Source organism: Nuphar pumila, chromosome 4 (genome assembly GCF_984573655.1).
Source record: "Nuphar pumila chromosome 4, dmNupPumi1.hap1.1, whole genome shotgun sequence".
Lineage (NCBI taxonomy): Eukaryota > Viridiplantae > Streptophyta > Magnoliopsida > Nymphaeales > Nymphaeaceae > Nuphar > Nuphar pumila.
In genome coordinates, this window is record NC_143252.1 from 3380679 (window position 1) to 3393791 (window position 13113).

At 37.0% G+C, this 13113-nt stretch overlaps 1 protein-coding gene across 1 annotated transcript in view; it reads left to right on the top strand.

Moving 5' to 3' along the window:
* The first annotated feature begins 4886 nt into the window (after positions 1 to 4886).
* LOC149839079 (putative GTP diphosphokinase RSH1, chloroplastic) overlaps positions 4887 to 13113 on the top strand; it is a 67332-nt gene continuing 59105 nt past the window's right edge. Inside the window, exons 1-2 of the mRNA XM_090002252.1 lie at positions 4887 to 5096; positions 5189 to 5385. Coding sequence (XP_089858378.1) covers positions 5072 to 5096; positions 5189 to 5385 — 222 coding nt within the window. The 5' untranslated portion in view covers positions 4887 to 5071. The remainder of the gene's footprint in view (positions 5097 to 5188; positions 5386 to 13113) is intronic.

Sequence of the window (13113 nt, forward strand, 5' to 3'; positions counted from 1 at the left end):
GGCGCCGACATCATCCAGCGATTGCCGACCGTCCTCCGGCGTCGCCGTCCTCCGTGAATCGGCATTGTCGTCCTCCGTCAACCGGCGCCGACGTCCTCTAGCGATCGCCGACTGTCCTCCGGCGTCACCGTCCTCCACTCTCATGTACATGCTCTCCAATAAGCTCTCCGACGTCGCTCGGTTTAAATCGAGCGCGGTCGATTTAAATCGAGCGCGGTCGATTTAAATTTCAAACAGGGAGAGAGGGAAAATTTCGCGCTTGGTTTAAATCGAAAATTAGCGACGGAAATTTTCCCTCGCTAATCCGTCGCTAATTAGCGACGGATTAGCGACGGAAAATTTCCCTCGCTAAATCCCTCGCTAAAATGTTTTTCTTGTATTGAGAATTAGCGACGAAATACTTGTTGTCGTTAATTCGTCGCTAATTAGCGACGGATTAGCGATGAAACAACTTTCATCGTTAATCCGTCGCTACTTAGCGACGGATTCATTAAGAAAGTTTTCTCTAGCTAATCTGTCGCTAATTTGCGACGGAAAAAATCCGTCGCAAATTTCCGTCGCTAATTAACATTTTTCTTGTAGTGACAGGAACCATTCTGATCTATTTTCAATATTTGGTTATTTGCAATTACTTAGTTTGGATATTAGTTTAGGGTATTATTTTGGATCTTAATTGGGTTTTGGATCTATCTCAGCTGTAGTAAGATTAATGTTTTTTATTTTTTTCTATAAATATTCACGGTAGAGAGTCCATGGGAGAGAGATGAATGAATTATGAGATATTTTTAGTGATTTTCTTTTATTTTTCTATTAATTTCATGTTTTTCATAGTTTTTTAGTTGTGCTAGGGTTTCAATTTTTGCGGGGTTCAGGAGCGATCATCTTGATCACTGCATCAATTTGGTATTAGAGCTCTGATTGCTCCTCTCAATCATCGCTTTATTGTGAAGTTTGAGAAAATATCATATTAGGAAAAAGGGATAAATCATTATAACGATTTGAGAAAACAATCCTGTCAGATTCAGTATTCATCATATACTCAATCAAAGAAGTGGCATCAAATGATGAAGTTGGCTATTTGAGGTTTTGGTCATCATACAGATTTAGCAAATTATGGGTTTTTTAGGGAAACACATCATTTTATCATAAAATAAAGTTATTTTTTGTAAAAAAAACTCATCAACATTGTGGGCCTCACTGAAAAATGTAGTTGGCATGTTTGTATGACCTGCATACGAAAGTGGAGGGTTTCATACGTAAACCCCCATTTTTCATGTGTAAATTGCATGAAACAAACGATAGCTTGTGAGGTGAATGGGCTACCAGCGGATGGTAGATATGCAGGTACAATGGAGGTCCATCGACGGCTCCATGGTTGGCAATGGCTTTTTGCTGAGCAAAAAAGAATGGGGCGCGAGGTGTCTGACTTGAGGAATCTATTAAAGGAAGATCTCTATTTTCCAATACAAGTCTTGCATCCCCTAGCTCGCTAGTTGTTGTATATCCTAGAGTTGGCAAGCAGAGATCACCTTGGCTTCGTATACGACTACGAACATTAATGCATGGTAATGGTTGGTGGCTTTTGTAGGTTGACATAATGATCAATGAGATGGCAACACAACGTCATATGCCAGCAGTCATGCTTATCAATGATCCAAGTAGTCGTAAGACAAAAACTTTTCAACAATGGAAAGAAACATAACTTAGAAGTATTTGGGTGACCAAGTCTTTTTAGCAAGTGACAACATTCTTAGAGAGAGCATGATTAAAAAGAAGAAGATGGTAAAGTCAAACAATCCGATCTTCTCTCCTATAGTTTTGCCCAATTGCGCATAATAAATGACAAGTGAAAGAGAAGCTCTACTACCATGATTGTAACACTCATGTTTACAAAAAAAAGGTTTTGAATCCAATCGGATCCAACCTAGATTCAGATCCGAACCTGCCCCCCCCGTGCTTCTATTTAAACATGTAGGGGGGTTCCCCTTTTAAGCAAAAGGGAACCCCCCCCCCCCGCTCTCTCTCTCTCCTCGATCACCCCCCTCTTCTCCTGGTCTTCCCCCAGAGCTTCTCCCGCTTTTTCTTTCTTGCACTCGTTGAACCCCCTCCTCATGCCTACGCAACCCCCGACCTGAGCCCCTTCGTCTTCTTCCCCCTCTCGTCGGGTTCCCCTTTGCCAGGGCCCCTCCTCACGCCGGAGCTTCATTGGAGGTGTCGCCTCCCTCAGGTACACAACTTCATCTCTCTCTCTCTCTTTGTGGTGGTCACTGGAAAGTTGGAAACCACCCACAGTGGTTTCCCCGACCCCTCCTCTCTGATTAAAGCCAATAGGAGGGCACTGACCCTCCTGCCCTCTCTCTGTTTTCCTGTAAACCGAGGCATAGGATGGGTAACACTTCCTGTTCTCTTTCATCTATCTTCACATACTCTCCTATGATATTAAAGGAATGTGTGGATCAAATATCAAGTGAGAAAGGAAGTCAACAAACAAAAGAAAACATAATGGAGAAGTTTAAAATCAAGAAAAAACAACAGCTTCCATTATGAGAAACATTGGGCAAGTGGGCATCACTTACTACTTTTGGACCTTTGGTTACATCGCTTATACATGAATACAACTTTCCATTTTCACACCATATGTTAGCCGTGTCTATTAGAGATTGTCATCCGATTACTGGATTGTTACCCTCAAAATTTGACCCACATTGGAGTCCCAACCATGAGAAGCCCAAAACCCCAATTTAAGTCAATCTTATTGCCTCAAACTTATTGAGCTAGCCAATAAATTATTGGATGGTCTCTAAACAGTCAGCCTGCTTAAGATGTAACGGCCTTTTTTTAAATTTTTTTTTCCCAAGTTGTGGATGAATGCTCTTTTTTTCATTAATGTTTTTTATTAAAAAGTGAGTGTGCAATTAATGTTAAATGATTATTGCTTTTATTCTTATTTGGTTTGTTAAGGTACAAAGATTTATAAATTCTTTATAAGAAAGCCTATTTCTTATCAATCTTCTTTAATTGAAGAAGACATAAGATGTGACCAAGGGAAATCATGTGAGAAATGAATCCCAACAAAAATTAATCTAGCAAAATTACCTTTAGATTCAGGGCTTCATATTCCTATTTCTAGTTATTATCCTGATGATCAATATAGTGATTGTAGAGAGTATATTCATAGGGGTATATGTCAACTTCATAAATACAACTTTCCACAAAAGAAGATGAGGGATAAGTTATGCACATATAAAGGTTAGTTAGAGTATAGCAAATCTAAAGATGCAGTATTTTGCATGTATTGCTATATTTTCAAGTCAAATCAGGCAGATCATGAAAATAGAGAAACATTTATTTCTCAAGGGTTTGATAATTGAAAAAAAAAGGAGAAGCTTGATTTACATGTCGGAGGTTTCCATAGTTATTATAATGGTGCACGAACTAAGTGTAAGGACCTAATGAAACAAGCACAATATATTCAAACAATGTTTCACAAGCAATTTGATCATCAAAGGAATGAATACCGAGCTTGCCTTAATGCAATAGTTATCACGATTATATATTTATTGAGGTAGAGATTACCATTTTATAGGCTGAAGAATTTGTTAATAAAGGAAACTTTCTTCTGCTATTGAAGGTTTTTGCACGTATTAATGATGATATAAAAAGTGTTTGATTGCATAATGCTAAAAAAAAAAATCTCAAGTTGGTATCACCTAACATACAAAAGGATGTGAGAGCTGCTGTAGAAACAATAATTGTTATTATAAAGAAACTTGGAGATGCATTATTTTCTATTTTAATCGATGAATGTCGAGATATATCGGATAATGAACAAATGATTATTGTTTTGTGATTTGTTAATCACTAAGGTTAAGTAGTTGAGCGATTTTTAGCGCTTATACGTGTTTGTAATACAAGTGCTATGTCTCTTAAAGCAACAGTTGAGGATGTATTATTTAAATATAGGCAAAATTGTATGAATAAGGTTACGATGGAGCAAGTAATATGCAAGAAAAGTTTTTTGAACTCAAAACACTTACATGACCATTTGAATTCACGGTACGTGTCCTTTGCCGCAAGGTTTAAGTTGAGTGCATTTTTTATGCATGCCAAGTCTTTACACCAAAAGTTGTTTGTCGATTTATTAAAAAAAGAAAAATTCCATATAGCTCTCAACCTTTTATTTTTAATTTCAAATATAAGCCTTATGTTTTCGAAATGCCAGATACCGGCCAAACTTTTCTTTAAAACTGCTAAATATAGCCCTCAGAGTTTTGCACTGTCAATACAGTGATTGTAAGTACATCAGGCAAAGCCAACTGCGGCTTGGCTAATCTTAAAGGCGGATTTCTTCGGGTAAATATAAAAAATAATTGCCATGTAGGAACCTCATGTCAACATCCATGTTGAAAAAGGTATTCCTTTTTTGTTTCCTGTATTATCCCTTAAAGTTGAAAATAGTCATTCATTCTCTGAAAAAAGAAAAAGTAAGCATTTTTGAACTGTTAATGATGGAGGTTACTATTGTAATTTGACTTGTGATTTTACTCAAGTTAAAAGAACAATAATAAATGTAGGCCCTTCTTTGGTAGTTTCCAAAATAACAGAAGATATTTAAAATTTCAGAAATGTAAGACCCATATTTAAAGTTAGGCGGAAAAGATTTGCTCCTAAATGAATGTTTTACTAAATATGAAAAATGATACGGGAGATAAATGTCATGACTCACAGCGTAAGTTGAAGCCGTTGATGAGTATGCTTCACATAAATCTTTTTTGATAACGTTAAAAGTAGATAATCAAATTAAAAAAGTCCACCAAAAAAGTTTTTTTTCCCTTAGCAACATAAATATCTCAAAGCTGTGCGTGTGTGGTGTGTGGCCTCGGCTAAACCCCCTCTCTCTCTCGTGCCTCCTCTGCCCTTCTCATCGAGAGAAAAGAACTCCCACTCCTTCTCGATCCTTCAAAAATCCATCAGGAAGAAACCGGCGAACAGAGACCAACTTATCTGTTTGCGTTTCTTCTTATTTAGTCGTGGGTTTCTCGTCGATGGTCTTCGATTTCTCCGCTTAGGAATGGTTTCTGCAACGTCTATTTCCGGTATTCTTGTCAGAATTCGTTCTTCTGTTTATCTTTTGCTGTTATCAATTTCATTTTTTATTTCTGATTTCTTTTGGGGGATTGTAATGCAGTATTCATGGAGTGTATGAGCCTTTGCAAGCTTGTAAATCCGGATGGGAGTGGCAGATTGGAGTGCAGCGCTCTGTCGTGTGCGTGGAAGGCACCGCGCGTTTTGAGCGGATTCCTTGCGAGCACCACTCAGCCTCATTCTTCGCCGTTTCACAGTTGCAGGGAGGAGAGGAGGAATCCAAAGCGCCACGGGAGTTATGTAAGCTCGATTTTCTGTATACCCAATTTGTTCTCTGCAAATTGTGATGTTCACAGTGTTTGCCCGTATATCGGCGATGCATGGATTGCATGGTGCTTGTTTTTGTGTAGATGACAATCATCTCTACTTCAAGTATTGATGTAACTCTAGACACCCTTTTGTGCATTCTTGTTATTTGAAGTTTCTCTTGATTTGGGAAGTCTTTCATGGGAGGATGGTGCCATTTTGTTGGGCATAGAAATGTAGAATAGTTTGTTCATTTTATTTTCTTTATTCATAACTTGAACCTTAGACTCTTGATCAACATGGTACTAAAGAATATGTTAGAAACACAAGATCTGTAAGCTTTGTGCTAGAATCGAAGCCAAATGATGCTTACATGCTGAAGCAGCGATTAAGAAACTGGCTGTTTATAAACTTCTCGGAGTACAAGCTTGATAGATGAATTAATGATGTTGCTGCAGCTAAAGTTGAGAGAATGATCTAGGAAGGGGAAATAGCAACTTCGTTGATGCACTGCGACAATACGTTGAATGACATACTCTCAATGCTGGGCTTCTCTTATTTTTACTTTCCAGAAAGCCAATTCAGAAAAACGTATCTAGACATGGATCAAGGAAGAACAAAAGTTGCATGGCCGATACACAATCTGATTATAGTAGTCATAGAGCTAGGATGAAGTCGGACCCCTTGTAATTGTTGGTCGTCACGGGCAGAGATGATGGATTAGGCAGCAGCAGTATTTCGTCTTCTAGTATTTTTGGATGACTGAATTCAAATGACGTTGTTAGATATTAACATCAGCAATATAAGTTCTATTTGACGTAAACTCTCCAAATCTAGACAGCAAGGTCTCAAGCTCAACCAACATGAAACTCTACCAAGTGAGATGCTATTCGGATTTTAGAATAATAATTTCTCGTATACATGCAAACATGGTTTCAAGGAACTCATATGGGCCACTATTGGGTTGTTCTTCCACGCTTGAAAAATATGCAACCAAATTTACAAATCTTGGTTGCTGATAGGTTTTCAATTTGTCCAGAAATTTTCATGCATATCTAAGTTACTGCTAAGTTCTTCATTCATCTTGAATTAGTTATAGAAGGTATTTCACTCCTTATTTTCATCTAATTCATTATCATGGCCCTTAATACCCTTTCTAATCTGTTTTCCCTCCATCATGCTTACACAGGTGGTAACTGGTAAGCATTGAACTTGATCCAGCATCCTTTCTTGGATAGGAGAGATTTTTTCATTTTATCAATGGTTTCAAAATTATTGGGCACTTTCACATGATGGATTCTTTGTCTCTTAAATTTGTTTTCTGAAGAAGAAAATGACAGCTTCAATAGACAAAGAGAGTGTTGAACTCAAACATTTCTATTGTCTGCCATTAATTTGGAGTCTGTTGGTTGAATCTACTTGTTCTATCACATTCATGTGCAAAATGTACAGAAACATGCAGAGTAAGATTGATGTTTGTGAGTAAGTACTCACTAGGGTAACAAAAGAGGGAAAGGTGCTTCAGTTTCTTGGAGGATTAGGGTAGAATATGGAATCTTTCTAGCTCCATGATGATGAGGAACCTGCCTCTAAGTCCCTAACCTATATGATGTGCCCTAGATGTTATTGCAATTTGAAGTGCCAGCATTGGAAGTCCATAGATGATGATGATGATTTAAGTGGACTAAACACTAAAGGTCAGGGATGTGGAAGAGGAGACTATGTGAAGGAGACAAATTTCACTGGTCATGGAAATTTACCATTCAGTGGAGGGGATGTGGGTGGAATAATGGAGTGAAGCTGGAGAAGGACCTTTTTCTATGTCAAACAAGGGGAGCAATGTTTACTGTTGATAGCATATTGTATGAAGTATCTGATCACATACATCATTGAATGGTTACCATCATTTCGAACAAATTTACCTGTTTCTTCCCTCCCTTCTCCATGCATTTGCATTGTCCGTCACTAAACTTGTCAAATGGACTTGTACTTTGCACTCCCTTACGATGTGTATGTTAAGAGCCATATGTACATGTGTGCATATATATATATATATGTATATATACATATATATGTATTTTATATTTGTATATATATATATGTTAGTAGAATGCATTTAGGTTTTATTTGTAATATTTTTCTTTTTCTTTTTTCTAATGGGATTTTTGGTCTTTTGACCAAACTAGCTGTTGGGAGCTCCCCAGAGGCTAGTTGGATCCCTTCTAGCCTCTTCACTTTGTATATATAGAAGTCTTTGAGACCCCCTTTCACTATGCATGATGTTATGCATATTTAATCAATAAACATATATTTGTTATGTGTATGTGCTCTTGTTGCCCTTGTGAGTGCCCCTTTGTGGATTGTATTTGTGCTCTTGCCCTTAGTAGGCATTGTTTTTTTTTTGAGTCCTTGAGGATTCAATACATGGTATCAAAGCTATGGGCTCTTGGGATTATGACTCAAGAATTGAAAGCTTATACTATTTTCAAAGTGTACGTGGTGCTCGTGCTCAAGTGTTTGTGGTGATCGTGAGTTCGTGGTGCCACTCTTGCTCATGCATCCTTCATCACTCTCTCTCTCAGCTCTATGACGGACAATGAGGTTGTTACCATTGTCCTCATCAAGTTCGATGAGAACTACAATAGATAGGCCATGATAATGAAGAGGTTCCTTGTTGGAAATGAACTATGCCACTTAGTGGATGATTCTACTTCATAACTCCAACTTGTATTCATCAAAAATGTAAATGGAGTGGAGGAAGCTTTAAAAGATAGTGAAAGAGAGAAGGCTATGCCCAATTATTAGAAAGCCTTAAAAGATTTGGAAGTGGGTCATGCCAAGGTCCTTTCGTGGTTCATGAATAACATGGACCAAGATCCATGTGAACATCTTGAGCTATGAAAGGACCAATGAAGCCTGAACATTTCTAAAAGAAATGTACTCAAATGGATGCTGCCTACTTGTCGTAACTTAGAGATAAGATCCACTCAGGCAAGCAAGGTGACCAATCCGTGAGAGAATACTATAGTAAATTAAAAAGATTATGGGATGAGATGGCTAAGCAATGACCCTATATGGGACAATGATGTCAAGCAATGGAGGAAGCGTGTTCAAGAACACCAATTCTTCTAATTTATGAAAGGGTTGAGACCCGAATATGAGCAAGTGCTCATTACTATTATACATAGACGTGAGACCCTCTCATTACATGAGATTTTGGCAGAAGTATGCATAGAGGAAACAATGCTCAAATCTTCTATGGAGCCAAAAGAACCCAAAGGAAAGCGTATTGGCTGTATCTAGGCCCCGTTCAAGAGTATAATCATAATGCCAACAATGAGCTAAAAACACACACACAAAGGTATGAACAAACATCTTTTGTCTACATATAATGACACTTAGATAAGAGCCATAACTAAAAGAAGACACTCGAGGTAAGAAAGCTTGTAATGGAAACACACTAATGTCATGAAAAAAAATATCAATTTTAACAATTCTTCGAAACATCATGGTTTCAAAGTTATAAACCCATCGACATCCTATTGATTTCTTTCATGGATGAAGGTCTTGAATAATCCATGTAGAAGCCTTTTCGAGTGCATCTAACTCAGCTTTCATGACTTCTATCCATTTGACATCATTTTTTGCTTGAAAGTATGTAGATGGTTCCTCATATGAGTGAATTAATGCAATAACTGTCCTATATTTAGGTGAGAAGGATTCGTATGACACAAATTTTCCTGGAGGCCTCGAGACTCAGGATGACCGTCTGGTTGCAATGTCAGAATATCTTTCAAGTGCACATGGAAGATTAGGCTCTCGTCATCTCGAATATTGTATACTAGTGTCTCTATGAACTTCTTCATCGTCAACATTATGATCAAGATCAATAATTCCTTGATCATTATCAAAGTTATAGTCAAGATCATATTCATCAGATTTTGATGTCAGATCTAACAAAAAGGAGTACTCAGTGACTTCCTTTGGTTTTTCAAAATCAAAGAAGTTATCTTTTTCTAGAAAGGAAACATTTCTTCATACATATAATCTATCATTTTTGAAGTCAACACACGTATAACCTTTTTGATTTTCAGCATATCCTAAAAAGGCACAAGGAATCGCACAAGGAGAAAGTTTATCATTTTTGTCTGTAAATATAAAACACTTGCATCCAAATATTCTCAGTTTAGAGCAATCTGGAGAAACGTTTATAAGTTTTTCAATTGGAGTTATATTTTGCAAAGAAGAGGATGACATCCTGTTAATAAGATAGGTGGCAGTTAAGGCAACTTCTGCCCAAAAATCTTTCGGGACTTGATTTGCTATTAATAAAGTCCTACTGGTTTCCATAATATGGCGACGTTTACGTTCTGCCAGCCCATTTTGTTGAGGTGTGTATGGACAAGACCTTTGATGTGTGATGCCATGTAAGTTAAGGTAATTTTTAAAATCTGTGGATAAAAATTTTTCCCCTGAATCTGTGCAAAACATAGTAATATCATTTTGAAATTTGTTTTTAACCATATTATGAAATGTCTGAAAATATGAAAATACTTCGGACTTATGTTTAAGAAAGTAAATCCATGTATGCCGGAAAAAATTATCGACAAAAATAACGTAATAGGCAAATCCTCTAGAAATTACTGATGCAGGACCCCAAACATCCGAGTGTACTAATTCAAGTGGTCTTGAAGAGATAAAAGTTCTGTTATGAAATGGTAATATTTTCATTTTGCCAAGAATACAATCTTTACAAGTAAATGTTTCAGAGTTACAAAATTTTCTTAGATTTTGAAAATGTTGGATTTTGGCTATATGTGGATGACGAAGTCTTTTGTGCCACAACTCCAACACATTTTTCTGAATGTTATAACAAAATACATTCTTTAGCATTTCTAAAAAATTCATGTAATAGAGTCCTCTCTCTCTATGGCCTTCCTCAATCAGCTTTCCTGACTGACGATCCTGTACCCAGCAACCATGAGAAGAAAAAGAAATATTACACTTATGATCAGATATTTGAGAAATAAATAAAAGATTTAAATTTAATTTGGGAATATATATAACTTCTGGGATAAAAAATTTCTCGGTTTTATGGATTTTTTCAAAATTTTTTATTCCTTCTATTTCAAGAGAAGTTCGATCAACTGTAAAAACTTTTGACACACTTGTTTTATTTTTAACACATTCGGATAGATTTTTATCATTTGGAGTTATATGGAAAGAAGCATCAGAGTCAAGAAGCCAAGGGAAGTTACTTGGATCGGAAAAAGATGAAGTAGCTGCCCTAGTTGAAGCTTCAGATGAAGAGGAAGCTCCTTTGATGAGAGGTTGGAGAATCTCCATTAGTTGGGCCATGGAAACTGATGCATCCTGATCTTTGGGCTCCGATCCAGCAATCGCAACTCTCTTCTCTTTGAGCTCCTTGAGCTTGGGACACTGTGGCCTGTAGTGTCTAGGTTCATGACAATGATGGCAAATAACTTTTTTCTTGTCATAGTCACCACTTTGTCAGTTAAAATGAGGTGGTCTATAAGATCGTACATGATTTCCCGGTCTAGATACAGCTATAACGGAATCATCTTCAGTCTTTGGAGTATTCTTGATTCTGTTTTCCTCTATAGTTAGTTCTTCTATAGTATCAACAATAGAGGAAACTTTTTCTCAATGAAGAAGAGTCGATTTAGTCGACTCGAATTCCGGTCATAGACCGTTTACAAATTGTTATAAATGCTCCATGTCAAGTTGCTTTTGCCGAAGCTCAATATCCTCGGGACAACGTCATTTTGGCTCTAAAATAGCCAATTCACCCCAAAGTTCGGATAATTCATTATAGTATTCTCGTATAGTTTTATCACCTTGGGTCATTGATCTAACCCTTTCTTGAAGATTGCACATATGTGCAACTTTTAGGGAATACATATTTTTGAGATATTTCCATGCCTTATCGGCATGCTCAAACTTGGTGAGACTAGAGCATTTATTTATGTCAACGCTATTGATTAGCTATGACATAATTTTAGCATGCGCTATTCTCCGTTCTTTCCAACTTTTTTCAAAGTTGGATAAGGCTTTACTTTTCTCTCCTTCGGTTAAAAGAACTTCTTTATCACCTTCCATTTTGGTGAGAACAAGTTTAGGTTCTGAATCGAAACCATCTACTATGCCCCACAACCCTTTTCCCCATGTGTGGTGCTTTATTATTTAAGCCCACATTAGATAATTTGTGTCGTTTAACTTTAGCTTCATAGGTATGATGGTGATTATATCTTGATCATCCATCTTTTACAAAGGTGATAAAATAAGGAGAAAAAAGAAATAAAGAAAGAGAAAGAGAGGGTAAAAGAGAGCAAACACGATATTTTGATGCAACGAGCCTTTCTTTTCTCTCCTTCCTTCAAACGAGGCTTTAAAAACCACAACCAAGGTGATAAAACACCTTTGCAAGCTTGGCATGGAAAACGAGGCAAGAAATCTTCACGATGTAGAATGAACCTTGCTTTGATACCATGAAACAAAATGAGGATCTTCCAAAAACGAACTAAGATCCGCAAGAGAGAGTGTCTAAAAAGACATTAAAGCATAACCCTTAAAAAGGGTATAATGGAAAACACAAAAAAGCGAATAAAATATATTCTTTATTGAAGTGGGAACTCACAATGCTTAAGAAGCATTTTCTTATCTTTACAAGAGGGGCTGCACCCCTATATATACAAGTGGGAAGAGGGGAGACGAGGAGAGCTCTTAAGGAGCTCTCCTTGTAGCCGTTGGAATAGTCCAATGGTTAGAAATGTAACCGTTGGACTATTTCAACAGCTACCTTTCTAGTTAAGTTCCAAGTGGAACTTAACTAGATAAGGTATGTCTAGTTCTATTAGAACTAGACACTAAAAAGTGCTAAAATAAAATAAAGAAAAATACAGAAAAATAAGAAAAAAATAGACAAATATATATATATATAATAATAATAATATAAATATTATTATATATATATATATTTTACATTTTAACACACTAAAAACACTAGCAATTTCTGTAGTTTCATATCTTGCTTCTCTTTGATAATCAGCATTAACCAGGTTAGTTCATGCATAATGCAAGGATTGAGCTATAGAGCATGTTGAAGCAATAAAAAGGAAATTGAGATGCATCAAGAGCACCATTGTGGTGGAGTCATGTATTAGAAGAATGACCCAGAACATATGAATATCCTTCTCAGTACAGGCTTACTCATATGTGGATCTAGCTGGAGATCAAGCAGTAGGGCATATTCGACTAGCTATCACCTGCGATGTTTCTATAGGGCATTGGTGTCAACCAATATGACCATGTCTACGGAGCTAAGTTGATTACATAAAAATTGTTGTTAGTATACTAGGGCAAAAATACTGCCCAGGTATGATAGTGTGATACTTAAAGAGTACTTTTTCTATTTTCATTGTATCAGATCATCGAAGATGGACACACAACTGATTGTTATTTTACTAGAGAGGGTCTCTCTCTCTCTCTCATGGACACATGCACAGGTATTGATGCAACTCACGTTGAAGGAGGAGAGAAAATAATGGCCCACCGTGAATCGGTGGGACTGACTTCTTTATTAACTCAGAAATGTTTCAATAAACAATAAAAGAAATGCAATAAACAGGGAAGAATGCAATGGAAAACAGGAAATAAGTAAAGAAGGGAAAACTGCAGCAAAAGAAAAGTCGGCTGGGCTTC